Source organism: Pseudophryne corroboree, chromosome 5 (assembly GCF_028390025.1).
Source record: "Pseudophryne corroboree isolate aPseCor3 chromosome 5, aPseCor3.hap2, whole genome shotgun sequence".
NCBI lineage: Eukaryota > Metazoa > Chordata > Amphibia > Anura > Myobatrachidae > Pseudophryne > Pseudophryne corroboree.
Window position 1 is genome coordinate 505,538,768 of NC_086448.1, and position 20,957 is coordinate 505,559,724.

Genomic DNA, 20,957 nt, shown 5'->3' on the forward strand with positions numbered 1-20,957 from the left:
CGTACTACACTTATGCTATGCTCACTTGTGCTTTGTTTGTTTTCTGTGCAGGCTATGTGGTTGATGCTGCAAACAGATGAGCCTGAAGACTTTGTGATATCTACTGGGGAGGTCCACAGCGTTCGTGAGTTTGTGGAGAAAGCTTTCATGCATATCGGGAAAACCATTGTGTAAGCAAATGACATGACCGTAAGACGTCATCAATGTTATCTAAGCTCAGGAACTATGTACTGCTGCCAGTTACCAAAGTATCACAATTAAAACAAAACATGTTTAGCGGAGGAACATTACAAAAGTGTCCATTTAGAAGTAATTTTAGTTAGAGATGAGCGGGTTCAGTTTTACTCGGATTTACCCCGAATCTCCTTATTGGCTATTGGACGTCACGTGTTTTGGTTAGCCAATGAGAGAAATCCAGAAAAAAGGAAATGGCGATAATTCTGGTGTAAAGAACTGAGTAAATCCGAACCCGCTCATCTCTAATTTTAGTACAGTACAAATCCTTTTAGTTATTTTCAAGGTAGTGTTATTTATCTCCCCCCCCCCCCCCCCCCCATACAGAGAAATCCCGTGTTTACCTTTAATGAGAGCTCACACCTCTATATATTATTGTAAATATCACACACCAGTGGTTCTGCTATATTTATGAACTCTTGTAAAATTGTAAATATCTGTATCACTGTTGAATTCTTATTCTAATGCTTATGAGATCTGATTATTCACTTCACTTTTATTAGCGAAACTTGTGTATTGTACATAATAACGGATTACATACGGTTCCCGACAGCGGCATCCTGCCCCAATGCCTGCAGCGGGCGAGCGCTAAGAGTCCAATGCGGGCTCGCCACGCTGCGGGTTCGGTGGCTCACTGCGGTCGCCACTGTTCCCACTCTGTGGGTGTCGTGGACACCCACAAGTGGGAATAGCCCTGGTGCGCCGGGATTCCGGCTGTTGGCATTGTCAGCTGTCAGGATTTCGGCGATGGTATCCTGAACACCGGGATCCCGACAGCCGATATTTTAACTGCAACCCACAATAACTTCTCCTGCTATAAATATGCAAACATGGAATATGTTGCCTCAGATACCTGTGTATAAAAGCTTCCAGCCTGCTTATTTGTGCCTTTACTTGGTCACAACATCCTGTGCAACTTAGAATACCCTAATAATCATAGGTGCTGGTACAGGGGTGCAAGGGGGTTCCAAATATTTGAGAGGCGCCAAAGTACTGGGTCAAGGGGCGCAGTGTAGCTGCCATCTATAGTTAATACGGGCAGTGTCAGAAGGAAGATAATCCTCTTCCTGAGCAGCTCCACCTCCTCCATCCCCACAGTACTTCTCCTTTTGCCTCCAGGACAAGGGCCTATGCAACTCTGCTAGTGCGGGCTTCTTTTTTGTTTGTCAAAGAATGCATTTTAGTCGCAAAGCAATGTGACTAGGCCGCACCAGGAGACTGTGCTGATTAATTTGATATGTGACACTTGTATATCTGTGTGTGACTGAGTTCTGTATTGGAAAAAAGCTGTGGCTGTTACATTGTAATACACTGTGTGCAGATTCAGAGACTCAATCACACACAGATATACAAGAGTATATCAAATTAATCAGCACAGTCTCCCGGTGCGTCTTAGTCACATCACGTTGTGACTTAGCTGCATTTTCGGCAAAAAGGCACCTAATGCTAGCAGAGTCTCACGGAACGTGGCGGACTGATATGGGTTGTTTGCTGAGACTGCAGCAATGATGTACCAAAGGCAGACACAGGATTTCTAGAGGGGTTTACAGATACTTGAAATTGTGTGTGGCCAGCCCATGATCAGGGTATATTTAGTACCTCCCAACATCTGTATCTGTAAAATCCAGACGCCCTGCGCAGCGCCAAAAAGGGGGCATGGCCTGTGGGAAAGGGGTAGTGGCTTTGTGGCAATGCCGCTGTCGCTGGCCACACCTCCCATTTTCCCATTGTAGCCACAGTGGGGGCATGACCAGTGCTCTGTGAGCTGCTGGCCATGACGTCAGTCTCTCTGGCTACCGGGAATAGACGCTGTGCGCATGTACACAGTGTCTATTCAACGCTGCTCTGCTTTGCACTAAGCAGAGCAGCAAGTGACAGGTGGTCTCCCAACTGACTTCCCCCCCCCCCCCCCTCCCCTGCCCGCGGGACACTGCGGTCCACTGGAGGGACAGCAGGACAGGGCGAAAAAAACTGGACTGTCCAGCGAAAATCGGGACAGTTGGGAGGTATGGTATATGTAATATGATATATACACAACCAGTGATCATGGATACGGCATGTCATTAGATGCTGCAGTAGGCATAGCTGTCTGAGCTCAATTGGTTTTTTCTGGATCTGGCCACTATTCTACACTCCTAGTCCCCTGCTCTGCGGAGCACTGGCGCCAGTCAGGAGTAGTTAGGTAAGAACCTTGCACCAGCCCTAGACATATATGAACACATTGGTCTCCTTATGAGCTGGAAAGTGTATGTAATATAGTAGTAATAATTAATACTATAGATCGGCTATAGTATACAGTATGTGCTAGGGAAGAGGTCCTAAAAAATTTACTTTGTGTATCAAACCTATATCTCTCTAGTATTGTTGTATTATACGCTATTATACTCTTGTGGTCATTATTTGAGACACTGGCTGAGGAAAGGGTGTGTGTGTGTGTGTGTGTGTGTGTGTGTGTGTGTGTGTGTGCAGGGGAGGAGTGGGGGTCCAGGTAACTAAGACCCCCCAAAGTTGCATCTTCCTATGATGACAATGAATTTCATAGCAGCCATAGCATGCTCCTGTCAACTATGGAGTAAACTAAATACCATTGACATTGATCACAAAGTGGGTGGTGGGAGCTTTTTGAAATGAAAGGGGTTTTAGGTATTACCAGAATTTCTCTCTAAACCCTGAATAATGGAAGGGGGAACTGCTTTGATGACAAATAATAATTGTATATTAGTGAGTCTTTAAAAAATACTTCCTATACAGTTTGTATTAACTTTTAGACAGCTTTTTCTTTTACTTTTTTTTTTTTTTTTTTTTTGCTGATCCAATACAAAGCTTAATGCACTGTGTTGTGGTTGCAGAGTGTTTATAGAGCATACTGTAGTCTGCATAGCTTTACTGAATATAAATTCCTGCTCAAGGCCAGATAATAAAATCATGATGGCTTTTTGAATGCATTTCCTCATTTACATTTTTATTGTTTATTATGTTTTAAAATGTTCTTCCTTTTTATCGTCATTGGTCCTCTCTGTACACACATATCAGAAGCAGCTGTACGCAAGTGTAGCGGTAACATACATAAACTCTGCTCTGTAGCAGGACCAAATTACATTTTTGTGTATGGCTGATTAAAGTGTAACCATTTGCATATTACTATCAGAGAAAACAAGAGCGTATTTCCGGCACTGAGAAAGGTACTTTATGGGCTGAAACACACTACACGGCTTTTTCCCGTGCCGGCATTGTAGTTAACAGTGTGAGGGATAGGGTCCCTTCACACTGCACGGCCCCGGCCCGGCTGCCGGGTTGCAGCCGGGTCTCACCACTGGAAGGTCCGGCGGCCGGGCGGCTGCCGGGCTGTCTTTGGAGCCAGTAAACCATGTGTGTGAAGGGGAGCTTTCACACACAATGGTTTTTACTGAAGCCGTGTCTGATGCTGCGCATGCGCACAGCATCACACACGGCTCAAAGCCGTCCTGTGTGACAGACACTGCCGGTTTCTCCCGGATGGCAAAAAGCCGGACAAAGTTTGTCCGGCTTTTTGCCATCCGGGAAAAACCGGAGTGTGTGTTACAGCCCTATAGATCAGTAGTTCAATGTGACACTTTTGCTATATGAAACTAGTCCCTTACTCTCCATAAATGGGAGCCAAGCAATATAAGATTGTTGAAGGTAGAGTCAGTACTTAACATATGCAGTAAGTGGTCAAACACCCTCTGACCCAGACATGAACTCTGGGCTGCAATTGGCAAATAATGGCATGACCCTACAAAAATTGGTAATAATCAAATGATTTTGTTAACTGGATTAATGGCATCATAATGCTCATTATTGTCAAGGATAAACAGCATTTAAAATAAAATAGTTTTCACAACAATCATTATAAGAATAATACAAAAAATACAAATAATTTAAAAACACAGTGTCACAAGTTAATCAGCGGTCATAAAAGAAAAATTAACTTCTCCCTGAAAGGGTTGTTGGGAATCCCACTAGTTCTCCTTATATCACACACAGATAGGGTACCCATTGGCGCCACCTTTACATTCATGTTTATGTATTACTAGAAGAATCAGATTATCAGTAATAGGATTTTAATTACCCACCGGTAAATCCTTTTCTCGTTGTCCGTAGAGGATGCTGGGGTCCACGTTAGTACCATGGGGTATGGACGGGTCCACTACGAGCTAGTGGCACTTTAAGAGTTTTACAGTGTGGGCTGGCTCCTCCCTCTATGCCCCTCCTACCAGACTCAGTCTAGAAACTGTGCCTGAGGAGACGGACAACTTCGAGATAAGGATTTTACACAGATAGTGGTGAGATTCACACCAGCTCACACAAACAAGGCAAACCAAGCTAACTAGCTTCAAAACTCAGCAACAGCTGAATAACATTACTGAACCAAGTAATAACGCAGTACTTCACTAAGAACAAAGCAGTACTGAATCAAGTAACCACTGCAGGATAACAAAGCGCTGGGTGGGCGCCCAGCATCCTCTACGGACTACGAGAAAAGGATTTAAAGGTAGGTAATTAAAATCCTATTTTCTCTACGTCCTAGAGGATGCTGGGGTCCACATCAGTACCATGTGGATGTACCAAAGCTCCCAGAATGGGAGGGAGAGCGCGGAGGCTCCTGCAGAACTGATTGACCAAACCTTAGGTCCTCAGAGGCCAAAGTATCGAACCTGTAGAATTTTGCAAACGTGTTCTACCCAGACCAAGTAGCCGCTCGGCAAAGCTGTAAAGCCGAGATACCTCGGGCAGCTGCCCAGGAAGAGCCCACCTTACGTGTAGAGTGGGCCTTAACAGATTTTGGACACGGCAGTCCTGCTGTAGAATACGCATGCTGGATAGTGAACCTGATCCAGTGAGAGATCGTAGCTTAGAAGCGGGACACCCAAGTTTCTTGGGATCATACAGGACAAACAGAGTCCGATTTTCTGTGATGAGCAGTCCTCTTCACATAGATTTTCAGAGCCCTTACAACATCCAAGGACTTTGACGGAATTGAGGAGTCGGCAGCAACTGGCACCACAATAGGTTGGTTGATATGAAAAGCTGACACAACCTTTGGATGGAACTGCTGACGTGTCCGGAGCTCAGCTCTATCTTCATGGAAGATCAAATAGGGGGTTTTACAAGACAAAGCCCCCATCTCCGACACACCTTGAGCCTAAGCTAAGGCCAACAAAGTGACAGCCTTCCACGTGAGAAACATGACCTCAACCTCCTCTAGAGCCTCAAACCATTTAGATTGGAGGAACTGTAACACCACGTTAAGATCCCAGGGTGCCGTAGGCGGCACAAAGGGAGGGTGGATGTGCAGAACCCCTTTAAAAAAAAGTCTGAACCTCAGGGAGGGAAGACAGCTGTTTATAGAAGAAAATGGATAAGGCCAAACTCTGGACCTTTACGGATCCCAACCTCAGGCCCATATCCACACCTGCTTGCAGGAAGAGGAGAAACCGTCCCAGTTGAAACTCCACCGTAGGAAACTTCTTGGATTCACACCAAGATGCATACTTTTTCCAAATGCAATGGTAATGTTTAGACGTTACTCCTTTCCTAGCCTGTATCAGGGTAGGAATAACCTTGTTCGGAATGCCTTTCCAAGCTAATATCTGGCGTTCAACCACCATGCCGTCAAACGTAGCCATGGTAAGTCTTGATAAGCGGACGGCCCCTGTTGTAACAGGTCCTCCCGAAGAGGAAGAGGCCTCATATCTTCCAGCAGTAGCCCCAGAAGATCTGTATACCAAGCCCTTCTTGGCCAGTCCGGAGCAATGAGGATTGCCTGAACTCTTGTTCTCCTTATGAGCTTTAGAATCCTTGGATTGAGTGCACGTGGAGGAAACACATACACCGACTGGAACACCCACGGAGGCACCAGAGCGCCCACCGCCACTGCTTGCGGGTCTCTCGACCTGGAACAATACCTCCGAAGCTTCTTGTTGAGGCGGGAGGCCATCGTGTCTATCTGAGGAAACCCCCAAAGATTCGTCACTTCTGTGAACACCTCTGGGTGGAGGCCCTACTCTCCTGGAAGGAGATCGTGTCTGCTGAGGAAGTCCGATTCCCAGTTCTCCACTCCCGGAATGAAGATTGCTGACAGTGCCAACGCGTGTTTTTCTGCCCAGAGGATGATTCTTGTTACCTCTGACATTGCAGCTCTGCTCTTCATTCCGCCCTGTCGGTTGATGTAGGCCATTACATTACATTGTATGACTGCACTTGAATGGCACGATCTCGCAGAAGATGTGCCGCTTGGAGAAGACCGTTGTACACGGCTCTTAGTTCCAGAATGTTTATTGGAAGACTGGACTACAGACTTGACCACCTTCCTTGGAAGGTTTCCCCTTGAGTGACTGCACCCCAACCCTGGAGACTTGCGTCCGTGGTCAGAAGGATCCAGTCCTGAATCCAGAACCTGCGGCCCTCCAGAAGGTGAGACATTTGCAGCCACCAGAGGAGTGAAATCCTTGCTTTCGGCGACAGACGTATCCTCTGGTGCATGTGCACTTGTCTAGGAGATCCAGTTGGAAGGATCGAGCATGAAATCTTCCGTACTGTAGAGCCTCGTAGGAGGCAACCATCTTCCCTAGAAGGCGAATGCACAGATGAACCGATACCCGGGCTGTCTTCAGGGCATTCCGGACCATTTGTTAGGAATCGACTTACTGCAGCTGCACCTATCCGCTGGTGCAACCTCCGTCTGAGGCTCCCATGTCTCGCTGCCACTGGTCACCTTGTCGCTAAATGCCATTCTGGGCCTAAGGACACTCCTGTTGTCAGCCGGCTTGCACGCACGCCGCATTCCCATCAAACCACGGCATGGGCGCCGCCATGACAGTCCCCGTCAGCTCTTCCACATCAGCCAATCCAGAGCCTGGCCGCACCTCCCTTTCACTCCCAACCAACACCTGCAGACCGGGGGGTATATCGGGAGCAGCAGGGTGCGTTAGTACTTGCCTTGGACTTCGTGTCATTCCTGTGACCTGTGTCTCTGGCTCCGTTCTCCAGTTCCTCTTGGTACCCGCTCTGCTTTCCAGTCTGGTCCTGCACTGCCGTAGAACCACAAGCACCAGCAACCTGGGTACCTGTGATCAGGTTCACACCTTATCCAGCTACAGTGTGCTCCAGCCCTCTGCAGTAGAGTCTCTCCTCCAGGTGCATCTCGTTACCTACACCTGTTTTTTAGCCTGCAAGCTGCCAGTGTTATTCCAACCTGCACTGAGGATTTAAACCACTTGTTCCTGTCTCCTGCTACAGTTACCTGGATCGCTATTCCCACCATCACCCCTGTTGTGCTTCACAATCCAGGAACCATCGGTTCCCATACCGATACATCGGTCCCCTGATCGATTGTTACCCACATCACAGACTTTGCCATAGACTTTCAGCTTCCACGCTGTTCCACCCACAATTGCATATCTTCTGTTGTCATCAGTACTCCTGCCATATTGTTTGTATCAGTTGCTAAATAAACAACACAGCGCACATGCTTATCCAGCCTCCTCGTTTTCTCCACTGATCCACTAGAGCCCTCTCCGGGAACACAAACTAGACAGAGCCTGACACCATTGTTTGAATCACCAACGCTTTTTCCTCCAGTAGAAACACTCTCTGAACTTCTGTGTCGAGGATCATCCCCAGGAAAGACAATCTCCTTGTCGGCTCCAAATGTGACTTTGGTAGGTTCAGTATCCAACCGTGGCCTTCATTCCGAGTTGATCGCTTGCTAGCTGCTTTTAGCAGCAGTCCAAACGCTAAGCCGCCACCCTCTGGGAGTGTATCTTAGCTTAGCAGAAGTGCGAACGAAAGATTAGCAGATCTGCTCGAAAATCTTTTCCTGCAGTTTCTTAGTAGCTCCAGACCTACTCCTAGATTGCGATCACCTCAGTCTGTTTAGTTCCTGCTTTGACGTCACAAACACGCCCTGCGTTCGGCCAGCCACTCCCCCATTTCCCCAACACGCCTGCGTTTTTTAGCACACTCCCGGAAAACGGTCAGTTTTCGCCCAGAAACACCTACTTCCTGTCAATCACACACTGATCAGCAGAGCGACTGAAAAGCGTTTCTCGCCCCTGTGTAAAATTGCTTAGTTTTGTGTGAATTTACTTGGCGCGTGCGCCCTGTGGCCCATACGCATGCGCAGAACAGCCGGATTTTAGCCTGATCGCTATGCTGCGAAAACCGTCAGCGAGCGATCAACTCAGAATGACCCCCCCATGTTCCCTGAGCAGACGAGTCATGAGAGCAATGGACTGAAACAAGGTCTCCCTGGTCGATGCCTTTATCAGCAGATCGTCCAGATATGGAATTATGTTCAGTCCCTGTCTGCGGAGGAGAAACATCATCTCTGCCATCACCTTGGTGAACACTCTCGGTGCCGTGGAGAGACCGAATGCCTGAAACTGATAGTGACTGTCTAACAGTGCAAACCTGAGATAAGCCTGGTGCGGCGGAAAAATCGGAATGTGGAGGTACGCATCCTTGATATCCAGGGATACCAGAAACTCCCTCCTCCAGACCTGAGATTACCGCTCTCAGAGACTCAATTTTGAACTTGAACTCCCTCAGATAAGGGTTTAATGATTTCAAGTTCAAAATATGTCTGACCGAAATATCTGGTTTCGGTACCACGAAAAGGTTTGAATAGTAACCCATGTGTTGCATATGAGGTGGAACTGGAACAATGACCTCTGACTTTTTCAATTTTTGTATGGCTTCCTGTAGGATAGCCCTTTCTGTCAGTAGAGCTGGCAAGCCTGATTTGAAGAACCGGTGAGGCGGGAGTTCTTGGAATTCCAGTCTGTACCCCTGGGACACAATATCCGGCACCCAGGGATCTAGGCCGGACGCCACCCAGACGTGGCTGAAACGTCTAAGCCTCGCACCCACCAGTCCGTCCTCCAGGCTGTGTGGTCCACCGTCATGCTGAGACTTTTGAGGAATCAGAAGCAGGCTTCTGGTCCTGTGAGCCTGCAGGTGCAGGCTTTTTGGCTTTTGCATGCCCACCTCTAAAGAAGGTGGTAGGAGGCTTGGACTTTTTTGTCTTAGCGGTCCGAAAGGACTGCAATGCAGATAAAGAAAATGGTTTCTTCGCAGAAGGTGTAGCTGAGGGAAGAAAAGTTGACTTACCTGCGGTTGCCGTGGAAATCCACGCATCCAACGCTTCCCCAAATAGAGCCTGACCTGTGTAGGGTAGGTTCTCCACACTTCTCCTGGATTCCGCGTCTGCCGACCATTGGCGTAGCCAGAGTCCCCTGCGAGCTGAGACAGACATGGAAGATATACGTGCATTCAGCATACCCAGGTCCACCATGAACCCTGCAGAATCCTGAATGTTACGTAAAAACAGTTCAGTGTCACTTCTATCCATTGTATCTAAATCTTCTAGTAACGTGCCTGACCACTTTTACTATAGCTTTTGAGATCCATGCACAGGCAATAGTAGGCCTTAACGCCACCCCTGAAGCAGTGTATATGGATTTGAGCATAGTGTCAATCTTACGATGAGCCGGTTCTTTTAACGCGGTAGATCCAGGGACAGGTAAAACCACCTTTTTTTGACAGTCTGGAGACAGATGCGTCAACTATGGGTGTGTTTTCCCATCTTTTTCTATCCTCAGGGAAGGGAAATCTGGAGACAGATGCGTCAACTATGGGTGTGTTTTCCCATCTTTTTCTATCCTCCTCAGGGAAGGGAATTTTTTCTTCGGGGGTTTCCCAGGATTTTTCAAATAAAGCATTTAATTCTTTAGAAGCAGGAAAGGTTAGCAAAGTTTTCTTATTGTCTGGGAAGTAAGCCTCCTCAACCAGCTCTGGTGGTGTGTCAGTAATGTTTAATACATCTCTAATGGCTTCAGTCATGAGCTGCACCCCCTTAGCCAGGGATGCCGCCCTCCTCAGCACTTCCCCATCACCGTCTACTGTATCAGAGTCGGTATCCGTGTCATCTTGCATAATCTGGGCAAGTGCACGTTTCTTTGGGAATATGCTTAGGGGATTGAGAAGGAATAGGAACAGAACCTGACCAAACAGTCATAGAATTCTTTAAAACCTGAGTTTCCGTCTCAGTATGAGCTACCCTAGTAGAGATGTGAGAGATCATTCCCAGTATAGAAGTCAGCCATTCTGGCTCTTTAATAGGAATCTGAGACAATACATTACATTCCTGGGTACATGGAATGGATTCCTCTGGGGAAGAAATATCCTCTGCAGCATAAGACAGAGTCCCTGAACATGGCTATGTGAGAGAGCATACAACCACACACACACAGGAAATGTCAAGACACAGTTTTTTCTCCAATAACTTTCAGAGAAACACAGAGCTTAGAGCCAGCACATACACAGTGCTTAATTAGTTAGATATAACAAATACCTGGCGCTGACTGTGTTCCCTTAATAGACTACACAGAAATTTACAGCTTCTCCTCCCCTTCTACAACCCCCTGGTATCGCACAGGATAGCTGGAGTCGTGTGGAGGTACAGCACTCCCTGTCAGCATCTCTGGATCTGTCTCTGCAGGGAGAAAATGGCGCTGAATGCTACTGGGTCTGTTCTGAGGAGAAGCTCCGCCCCCTGGAAATGGCGCCTTTTCCTGCACTTTCAAAGATTATACTGACCTGAGGATTTTGCTAACAGCATCACCTAGGTCCCTGGTAGCCTTGAGTGACCAGTGTAGGGTATCTGCGCTGGCTCAGGGCGCCACCTCACCGCGCTGCACTGTGTAACACTGAGCTCTCCGGAGCGCAGTTACTACTGCGCTCCTACCCTGTTGCCGCCATTCACACCGGCTCCCTGCTTGTCAGGGGAGCCGGTGACTCACTCGCCACTGGAATCTTCTGGCTCTATTAGGGGGTGGCGGCATGCTGCGGGAGTGAGCGGTCGCCTCGGGCGGCTAACGATCATCACCGTCAGGAGCTCAGTGTCCTGTCAGCGGAGATAGTGTCCATTAACCTCTCAGGGTTGGACACTACTTCCCCCCCCCCCCCCCACTAAGTCCCACGAAGCAGGGAGGCCTTTGTTAGCAGCCTCCCTGTGCCTAAACTATAATGAAAAAAATAAAACTAGAAAATCTCCTATGGAGCTCCCCTAGCTGTGACCGGCTCCTCCGGGCACATTTTCTAAACTGAGTCTGGTAGGAGGGTCATAGAGGGAGGAGCCAGCCCACACTGTTAAACTCTTAAAGTGCCAGTGGCTCCTAGTGGACCAGTCCATACCCCATGGTACTAATGTGGACCCCAGCATCCTCTAGGACGTAAGAGAAATTCACTGTGATCCGACAAGAATTAGATATTTATTTTATTTTTTGTCAGCAGAATTTCAAAGCCACCGATGTTGGTATATTTGATGCATCAAGGCAATGCGTTACTGTCCCTGCAAATGTGGAGCCGTACAGACCCATCACACTATGTTTACCTAGAGTAAAAGGCACATTTTACCATAAATATTAATGTAGAGGGTCTAGAGAATAGGAACAGATTTAAGCAATGGCATATTGTAAGGCAATGTTTCACAGTGAGATCTGCTTTGTTCAACTTTAAATGACCATAAAACCTAAAATCTAAATTATATATAATGCAGGACGACAGGTTGAGGAATTAACTAATAAAAATAAAAACATTATGTCTTTGATGTAATGAAGTCCGAGTTCGGCGACCGTGTGGGATGCAGGATGAACTCGGATGTTTTGTTTTTTTAAAGGTGGAATCTTTTATAAGGAATGGTTTAGCCTTGTAAATGATTACCTCTTTAAAAAAAAGTCAGAGTTCGGCCGGCTTCCCACACAGCAGCCGAAGTCGGACTTTATTACATCCCGCCCCAGAAGTGCAATACAGTATTACCTCCCAACTCTATTACAGACAGTTGTATCCACCTCACTCATAGTTCCTATACATTTCCAGAACTGGATCAGAAGCAGATCAAAACACTGATATAGCAATGATTTTTCAAACTGTTATGACATCCACGACTGCAAGATATGGGCTGAGCCCCAGTACCAAAGAGGGGCATTACCACAACCAGTTTTCAATATTGGAGCCCCCTGAAGAAGTGTCAGAAGAAGTTGGTGCACATGCCGAGGGGACGTGTTTATGCCTCCCTGACAGGCTTGGACCCTCAGACATATCCAGATACCTGAACCCACGACAATCTATATTGTCGCCCTTGGTAGCATCACTGTCCTGCTTCAGTGTACTACTCCAACATTCCATACATTACATCAGTGGTTCTCAAACTCGGTCCTCAGGACCCCACACAGTGCATGTTTTGCAGGGAACCCAGAAAGTGCACAGGTGTATTAATTACTCACTGACACATTTTAAAAGGTCCACAGGTGGAGCTAATTATTTCACTTGCGATTCTGTGAGGAGACCTGTAAAACATGCACTGTGTGGGGTCCTGAGGACCGAGTTTGAGAACCTGTGCATTACATTATTGCAGTGTATGATTTAAACCTGTCAATGGCACCCTTTAGTGGACATTTGGCATTGCTCTAGTGCCCTGAGTTTTTGTGTTTCTGGCAGTGAAGTGTTCTGGTCTCATAGTTTTGTGTGAAAGCATTTTCTGGGTTTGGTGACTTCCTGGCATATTCAATTAGCTGTAGTGGACAGATTCAATTAGCGGGATTAGCCCGCGGATGAATGACTCTGACTGTGAATCCCTGATGATGTACTTTTCCTCGCAGATTCATAAGCTGCAAGAAAACTGCAGAATCGGATGTTCACATGCAGGGAAACCCCATTGATTCTGCAGTTTACGTGGAATCGGTGTTCTTCTGTGTGGTAATGCCTGATTTTAGGCATGGGAAAAAGGCAATTTAATTGAATAACTTTTCCCCGTGGCGCAGGGATTTTAGCATGCAATTAGTATTCAATATGCCCGTAAGCCATTGCTAATCACAGCTGAATGTTGCAACATATATTTTCTTTTGACAGCAGTGTTTTCCAGAATAATATATTCCTCAACTACTGAGTTTGTTTGGTCTTCCATTGATTTCTTTGGGAGGTCATTAGTGTTATTCAATATCCTTCTTAGTCACCATATCTGAACCAAATTGGCGTTATCACCACTATCGTAGCCAGGAGTCAGTTGAGTGGCTTTGTTCTGGAAGAATGGTTATTGATTCCTCTTGCATAGTACCAGACATTGGTAGGCACAATGCCATTGCACCTGGTGGCTCAGTGCCCCGTTATTTCAGCCGTGTAATGCATAATATTTGGGGGACTGTTATTTTCCCCTGCAGTATGAAAACAGGTGGGATTTCCTAGCTTTTCCTTAGGTTATGAAAAGAATTGTTCTCAGTCATTTTTGGCACTGATAAATGTTTAGCAACATTCATCTTGCAGCTCTTTTAATGGTTTGCATTTGCTTCATTTATTCTTTGTGATAGCTATACTAAATTGTACTGGGTGAGGGGGTCATTCCGAGTTGATCGCTCGCTAGCTATTTTTTTGCAGCGCTGCGATCAGATAGTCGCCGCCTATGGAGGAGTGTATTTTTGCTTTGCAAGTGTGCGAACGCTTGTGCAGTCGAATGGTACAAAAACAGTTTGTGCAGTTTCTGAGTAGGTCTGAACTTACTTAGCCACTGTGATCACTTCAGCCTGTCCGGTCCCGGAATTTGTCAGACACCCGCCCTGAAAACGCTTTGACATGCCTGCGTTTTCCCAACCACTCCCTGAAAACGGTCAGGTGACACCCATACACGCCTTCTTCCTGTCATTCTTCTTGCGATCGGCTGTGCGAATGGATTCTTCGTTAAATCCATCGCCCAGCACCGATCCGCTTTGTACCCGTACGACGCACCTGCGCATTGCGGTGCATGCGCAGTTTTGCTGAGTTTTGACCTGCTTGCAGCGCTGCAAAAAATAGCTAGCGTGTGATCAGGTCGGAATGACCCCCAGAGTGCAAACTATTGTAATTGCATGCATACAGGGTTGGATTAAGGATGGTGGAGGCCCAGTGCAAAGAAGGGGTCTCCACTACTAAAATTGCTGCTAAAGACACCCCCCTCCTGCACGACACATACATACACTCTACGTGGACGTCACAGAGCAGCAGCCTTGCTGGAGCAGCAGATGCCGGCGGCTCACAGTCAGTGTCTCATGGGATTTCTCTTCACTTTACCACAAGACTGGCTTTACGTGGAGGAGCTCCCCGGCGGCCGCTGTTAATGAACAGCAGGAGACTGCCCCAATAAAAAAAAGCAGTGTGTGTGGGGGGGCCCCCCTAATTTGTGGGGGTGCCTGAACGGCTGTCCCTGATACCCCTCCCTTAATCCGACCCTGCATGCATATATGTAAATTAAGAAATTCTATTGAATCAAGTCTTATTGAAATGACTTGCTATCCAGAAGCCTTCACGGTCTCTTGATCTCTCACCTTTATTTTTCAGTCCTCAAACCAATATAACTTAAATTGTAATATAATTGCTTCATACGTCCTTTAGTTTATTATGGTTAAATGCTTTACCATGTAATTGTGGTAGAAAAGACTGAAAGTGTCTGCAGATAGGTTATAAATGTACTTTCTGTCCCAAATGCTGGCTCAATCTGCCTGTCCCATTAACAGCGATGAATATATCACAACAATTGTAAATTAGAACTTATATGCATGTCATTAATCTTTAATAAGACCAAAATTTCCTTTCTGACATTTCATTAGACTTAACTGGTTATATTCCTGATTGACAAATATTACCACCAGTCTTTAATTGACAGGAGGATAGAGGCATAAACACTCCCTCAACTCTTTTCTGCTTAGATCAGCCTACATGATCAAGCTGCAATGAAAGTGTCATTTTGTAAGCTTTAATGAAAGGCATCAGTAATGACAATCAGCTGCAGCTTGTGTGCTAAATGTTGTCTCTTTGGGGTGATTCAGATCTGATCGCTGGGCAGCTTAAATTGTTGTGCTGCGTTCAGATAGTCGCCGTCCAAAGGGAGTGTATATTCGCTGTGCATGTGTGCGATCGCATGTGTACGCCGAGCTACTAAAAGTCCCTTGGTCAGCAGACAGCTGCAAATCCGTTCGCACCTCACTCACCAGTGGCTGGTTTTTACATGTGTGTGCAGTCTCTGCACAGCCCAGGACTTACTCCTGCAGTGCGATCAGAACAGGCTGATCGGGTCCAGAGCCGACGTCACATACCCGCCCTGAAAACGCTTGGGAGCGCCTGCATTTTCCCTGACACTCCCAGAAAACGGTCAGTTACCACCCACAAACGGCCTCTTCTTGTGAATCAGCATGCAAATGGCTGTGTGATTGCATTTTTCGCACCATCCTGTCGCTGACTGGCGATGCCTGTTTGCCGACGCAGGCGATGCCTGTTGTTGTATTGCGGTGTATATGCATGCGCAGTCTATTGGTGATCGCCCGCTGTGTGAAAATGCACAGCAATGATTAGGTCTGTATCACCCCCTTTGTTTGGAATGTTTGAGTGTAAGAATAGAGAACCAGTCCTAAGCTTGGGTCCACTCACAACACAGGAGATATTTTGAATGTTTTTCCCAATAGTAACACAGACCTATCGTTTCACAATGTATAATTTAAAAGTAATTCTTTCTTTGCTTGATCCTGGGGGGAAAAACAATTAATGCATGACAAGTCTCAGATTTCACTTGGTACATGTACTGTTATGTATATCTGATGCAGCATAGCCAAAAACCTAGCACTACAGGGTTATGGCCAAAAGAACATACTGTATATGTGACTACAGTATACTGCCTCTCTGCTAGTTCTTGTGAACATGGTACAGAAAAAAAACAAAAGAGCACTGAGAGGCTGTGACACCGCCCAACAATTCATCATTAGCAATTCAGTGTATGCCTGACTTAATGCTGCTGGCAGAAAATGCTGTCTTATCTAGTTCTGATAGCAATATGTAAAGACAGAAAGACAACAAAATAGGTGAGTAAGCTACTCAACTATTCAAATGTTTTTTCTCTTTTTTTTTTTTTTTAAATACCTAACCATACAAATGTACATTATGATCTCGTAAACGCCATGTTTTGCAATTTACTCAATAATAAAGTGGAAAACTGGTTTAGGTTCATTTATATATGACAGCAGGCATGGTTAAGTTCGTTTAATATAAAAAATATAAATATTAGAAAAGAAAAAAATGACAAACCCCCTGTGATCTGCTCAGACTCTGGGCAGTGGCCAACTTAGATGTCTTAAGACACTTTCGCACACTCCAAAAGTTAATTAGGAGGAAACAGAGCTCTATCATGAGCTGTTATATTTAATATTCCTGTACAAGTAATCTCTTTAACAATAGCTCTGGAAAACTAAAGCTATATTTGTATGATTCAAGGAATTATCTACTTAAAAAATGAAACATTAATTTACCTTTCACCTAGTGTGAAATCATGATGGTTTCAGCTTTTAAATGACTTCAGTTCCTACATATTTTAAAATAAAATCCCTTCAAAGTTGCAAAATTGTTTTTCATGTACAAATACTGTGTTAATACAGTTATTTATTTTTGGTATTTTAATACACAATCTAATTGAAAATGAAAATTTAAAGGGGAGTATCCCATGAGTAATTGTATAGCCAGGGGCTATTCAATTGGCCCCTAAGTGTTGCGCTCTTTCCCCCGATGATGGCATTTATCGGGATTATGCTTCAGCACCCGAAGCATAATCCGCGATATGTAGCCTGCCAGAGCCGCGACTTATCCCCGATCCCATGTATTTTTGTGCGATTGGCGGGTCAAAACAGCCTCTAATTGGATACCGGGATAATGACCATCAGTCATTAATTGCGATATCCGTCCGTTTTTGATCGTCTGACATGGCATCGGGTCTAATTGGATACCCCCCCATAAAATGCAAAAGGCAACAAACTAAGGTTTGTATGTGGTGTTCAAGAAAGTGAGGCCTGGAAAGAGTTGTAAATGAAAATATTATTATTATTATTCTATTTTATTATTATTCTATATTATTATTTATAGAACACAGCAAGTGATCTGCATTGTCATACAGAGGGTAAAACATTAAGACATTACAGGGCTAAACTGTACAGTACATTACATTACAGTAAACAAGTAGCAAATAGCACTACAACTCTCAGCACAGCTACTGATGCCAGGGGTGCAATGGAAAGATTCAGCTTAAGCTTAAACTGAAGCTTGTACCTATTAGCATGAGCAGATAACAGGTCTAGGTTATCTGAAAAAACAATGAAGGAGTGGAGTCTGGGGGCAGAGTGGCTGAGGAAGAGGTGTAGAGTGTAGCTGGTGTGCAAGAGAAGTAGCTAATGAGAACAGGGGGCCCTGCTTATGGAGTTTACAGTCTAATAGGAAGAAGGGAGACAAATGGAAGACATAAGAAGTGAGCTTATGTAAGGGGATCTAAGGGCAGGAAGCAAGAGTGGGAGATTGGAGGGTGCAAGAGTGTAAGGTAGACTACATGGTGACATGGATAAGTTGTGTAGTTATGCTTTTATGAACCGTTAGGCTTTCAGCACCCACTTGAAGCAATGTAGCCTGGGGGATAGTCTTGACAGTTTCTTCAGTATCTTCAAGGGCACATATATCACACATGTATCGGGCCAATTCAACTTTCTCCTGATACCTGGGTCAGGGGATCTGCAAATTACAGTATCTTGGAAATCCTCCATTCGCCGATTACAACCCAATAATGATTGGATCAGCGAGTCAGGGAATCGACGATCTCTGGAGTCTGCCGAATGTCTTCGGGAATCGGCCATCACATGTATGGGACAGATATAAAGTGCCTCTAAATTTCACCTTGCTGTCATTATCAGTGTTCGACTGTGGCATTAAGAGCACACCGAAGGAATGCAGTGGCAGGGGCCCATATTTATGGATGTGGCCAATCTCCAGTGGGGACATGGCCATTCACCACATTGGTTTGCCTAACAATTTTCGAGAGTGCATGGTCTGGGCCCCTTGAAAAAAATGTTTATATATATATATATATATATATATATATATATATATATGTGTGTATATATATATATATATATATTATATAGATGTATATATATATATAATATATATATAAGCAGCAATGCTCCAATGCACTGTAGAGAATACACCACAGTCCTGTGCAGAATAGGGTAACGTATGCAAGATGTGTAATTCAACTGCACAGACTTGAACCTGATTTCTAGAGGAGGAGATGGGCCAAACAACCCCCCCTTACTACAAATTCCACCCCACCAGACAGTCAGTTTACAAATATTCTATACAGTTAGGTACAATAACAAATTCATATCATTAAGTATAAAAACAATCGCATAAAAACAAACAAACATCAAAGTAGATGTGCCTACAAGTTGAACAATGCGCAAAGCAGTCACATACACAATTTGGTGTAAGGCTTGGTACACATCAGACGATATGCTGTCCGATCCCGCGGATTGGAGCGACATATCGTAAACATCGTCTGATGTGTAACCGTGATTTTGTGCTTCCACACACCAACATCGGGGGTCATCACATCTGATGTCATGCTCCATGATGTGGCTTGAACAATATATTGCGCTATATCGTTTAGTGTGAATAATCGACCGATGTATTGTTACATCAGTCATCACACCAGCCACGATCCAGGATCATCTGATATGTACCCAGCCTAAGACATAAAAACAACATGCAAGGTAGACAAACAGATATGAGAGATTACATTCTAGGGGGAGGTAGAGCGGTTGATGAGAGACAGTGTGGGGGGATTCAATTAACCGCAGAGTTTACCCCGCAGCTAATTGATGTTGCTGCCATATTCAGTTAGCTGCGGGAACCCCGCTCGCTAATCCCCGGGAAGCAATAGCTGCGAGCCTATGCATTAAACGTGTGGGGAAGCCTAATAGATTCTGCAGTTTTACATGCATTATCTACCGCGCAAGGAAAAGATTAATAATATAAATAGCTTTTCCCCACGCGGGTCAATAATTTCCCAGTATGAGTCCAGAAGTGGAAGTTACACAAAATAGAGATTTTATGCGTTTAGCATGACAGATACAATTTTTGCATCTGAAATTAATGTTCAGCGTGGTTTTTTATTTTACTGTGTAATATCTTGTCCTTAACAATACAAAGGTGTACAGATGTGTAAATGACAGGTGTAACTATTAGATTTTGAATCACCCTTTGTGAGTGACAGGAAAAGCCTTTAAGCTATGAAAATTTTCCAGAGACTGCCTTTTATCACTAATAATGAAGCAATATCACTGGAAATAACTACCATCGTTTAGTCTAGGCAGGGTACACTCAAACAGGCAAACTCTTGTCCTAGCTAATTTTCTGTCATTAATCTTATCATAACGGATCAGGGTTAGAAGGACCGCCTTGAAGTAGATATTCTTCAAAGGTTCAATGTGGCCTTCACATTTCTATATGGCAGGAACTGTGTGCAGTGTTCATTGCTTTGTTGTGTTTTTTCTCTTTGTCATTATTCCAAAATAAATCAATACATGTATAAATTAGTAGTACTTACAGTATAAAGGTTTTATAACAGTTAATTGTTTTATTATAAGATAACAAAAACTGATGCCCTGTCAGTTATTAATAAAACCTGTTTAAAGCATTATATAGTTTTCCTTTTAACTCGCAGTCAGTGCACTTATTGATTCCAAACTGCGACTCGATTATGGTGTACATTAAGATGTCATCACACAATACTATGATAAGGATTTTTAAAAACAACAATATTTAATGAGCAATGATTTTCAAATTAGAATATGCAGTATATAGCAATAGTGATAGTTGCAGTGACAACCAGTATAATGTGTTGGGAAACATTGTAACTGCAATACAATATGTATTTCTTGCCACATAAAACATTTAAGATGGACCAATTTTTTTCTGACATCAATTGGTATACCTGATTAATTAGTATAATTTCATTCCCACAACTTTAGACAACCTACCCACCTGGTCTCTGAAAGACCCAGCTGAATTAGGGATGGATGTAAATCCTGTTCAGTCCCAAGTAGTAATTCCCTAGTATATGCCCAGTGTTAGTCACTAGTTCAGTCTCATAGCTCCCTATCACCAGTATGAGTTCCCCCTAATATAGTTACTTGTATCCAGTATTTGTCCCTTATCTTAACTTCCAATCCGCAATATTAGTTCTGTTCTATAGCTTCCAGCCATCTAGCAGTATTAAACCCCTTTCACATCGCACAAATAACCCGGTATCGACACGGCATATTGCCGTGTCGAAACGGGTCAGTGTGCGATGTGAAAGCTCCTTTGGTGAATTAGCGGGTCGCCTGACCCGGTAATTCAACCCGGTAAAAAAGAAGGATTATTACCGTGTTGAATACCGGGTCAGGTGCAGTGTGACTGGGAGCCGTTCCGATGCGACACGGCTCCCGTTCACAGCATAGGGAGAGGTGGCGCATGAGATGAGCTCATCTCCCAGCACCGCCTCCACCCCCGCCCCTGCTGCTGCGCCCCCCGCTGCTATGGCAACCGACCTGGTATATTGCCGGGTCGGAAAGCCAGCAAAGGAGCGCAAATGCCGGATCCCACCCGGTAAGGACACGTTTCTCTTACCGGGTGGGATCCGGCATTTGTGATCTGAAAGCAGCATAAGTCAGTATTAGTATTTGTCCCCTAGCATAGCTTCCAGTTTCCTAGCAGTAATAGCATTAGTATTTGTCTTCTCGCATAACTTGCCATCCACATATTAGTTATGTGGTTCCAGTGCCGTAACTAGGCATTTTAGCGCTGTGTGCAAGAAACGGCAT

At 45.0% G+C, this 20,957-nt stretch overlaps 1 protein-coding gene across 2 annotated transcripts in view; it reads left to right on the forward strand.

The window, feature by feature from the left end:
- The window catches only part of GMDS (GDP-mannose 4,6-dehydratase), a 1,113,821-nt gene that overhangs the window by 877,576 nt on the left and 215,288 nt on the right, over positions 1–20,957 (forward strand). For both annotated transcript variants that reach the window (XM_063923050.1, XM_063923049.1), the window contains one exon: positions 52–170. In XM_063923050.1, coding sequence (XP_063779120.1) covers positions 52–170 — 119 coding nt within the window. The remainder of the gene's footprint in view (positions 1–51; positions 171–20,957) is intronic.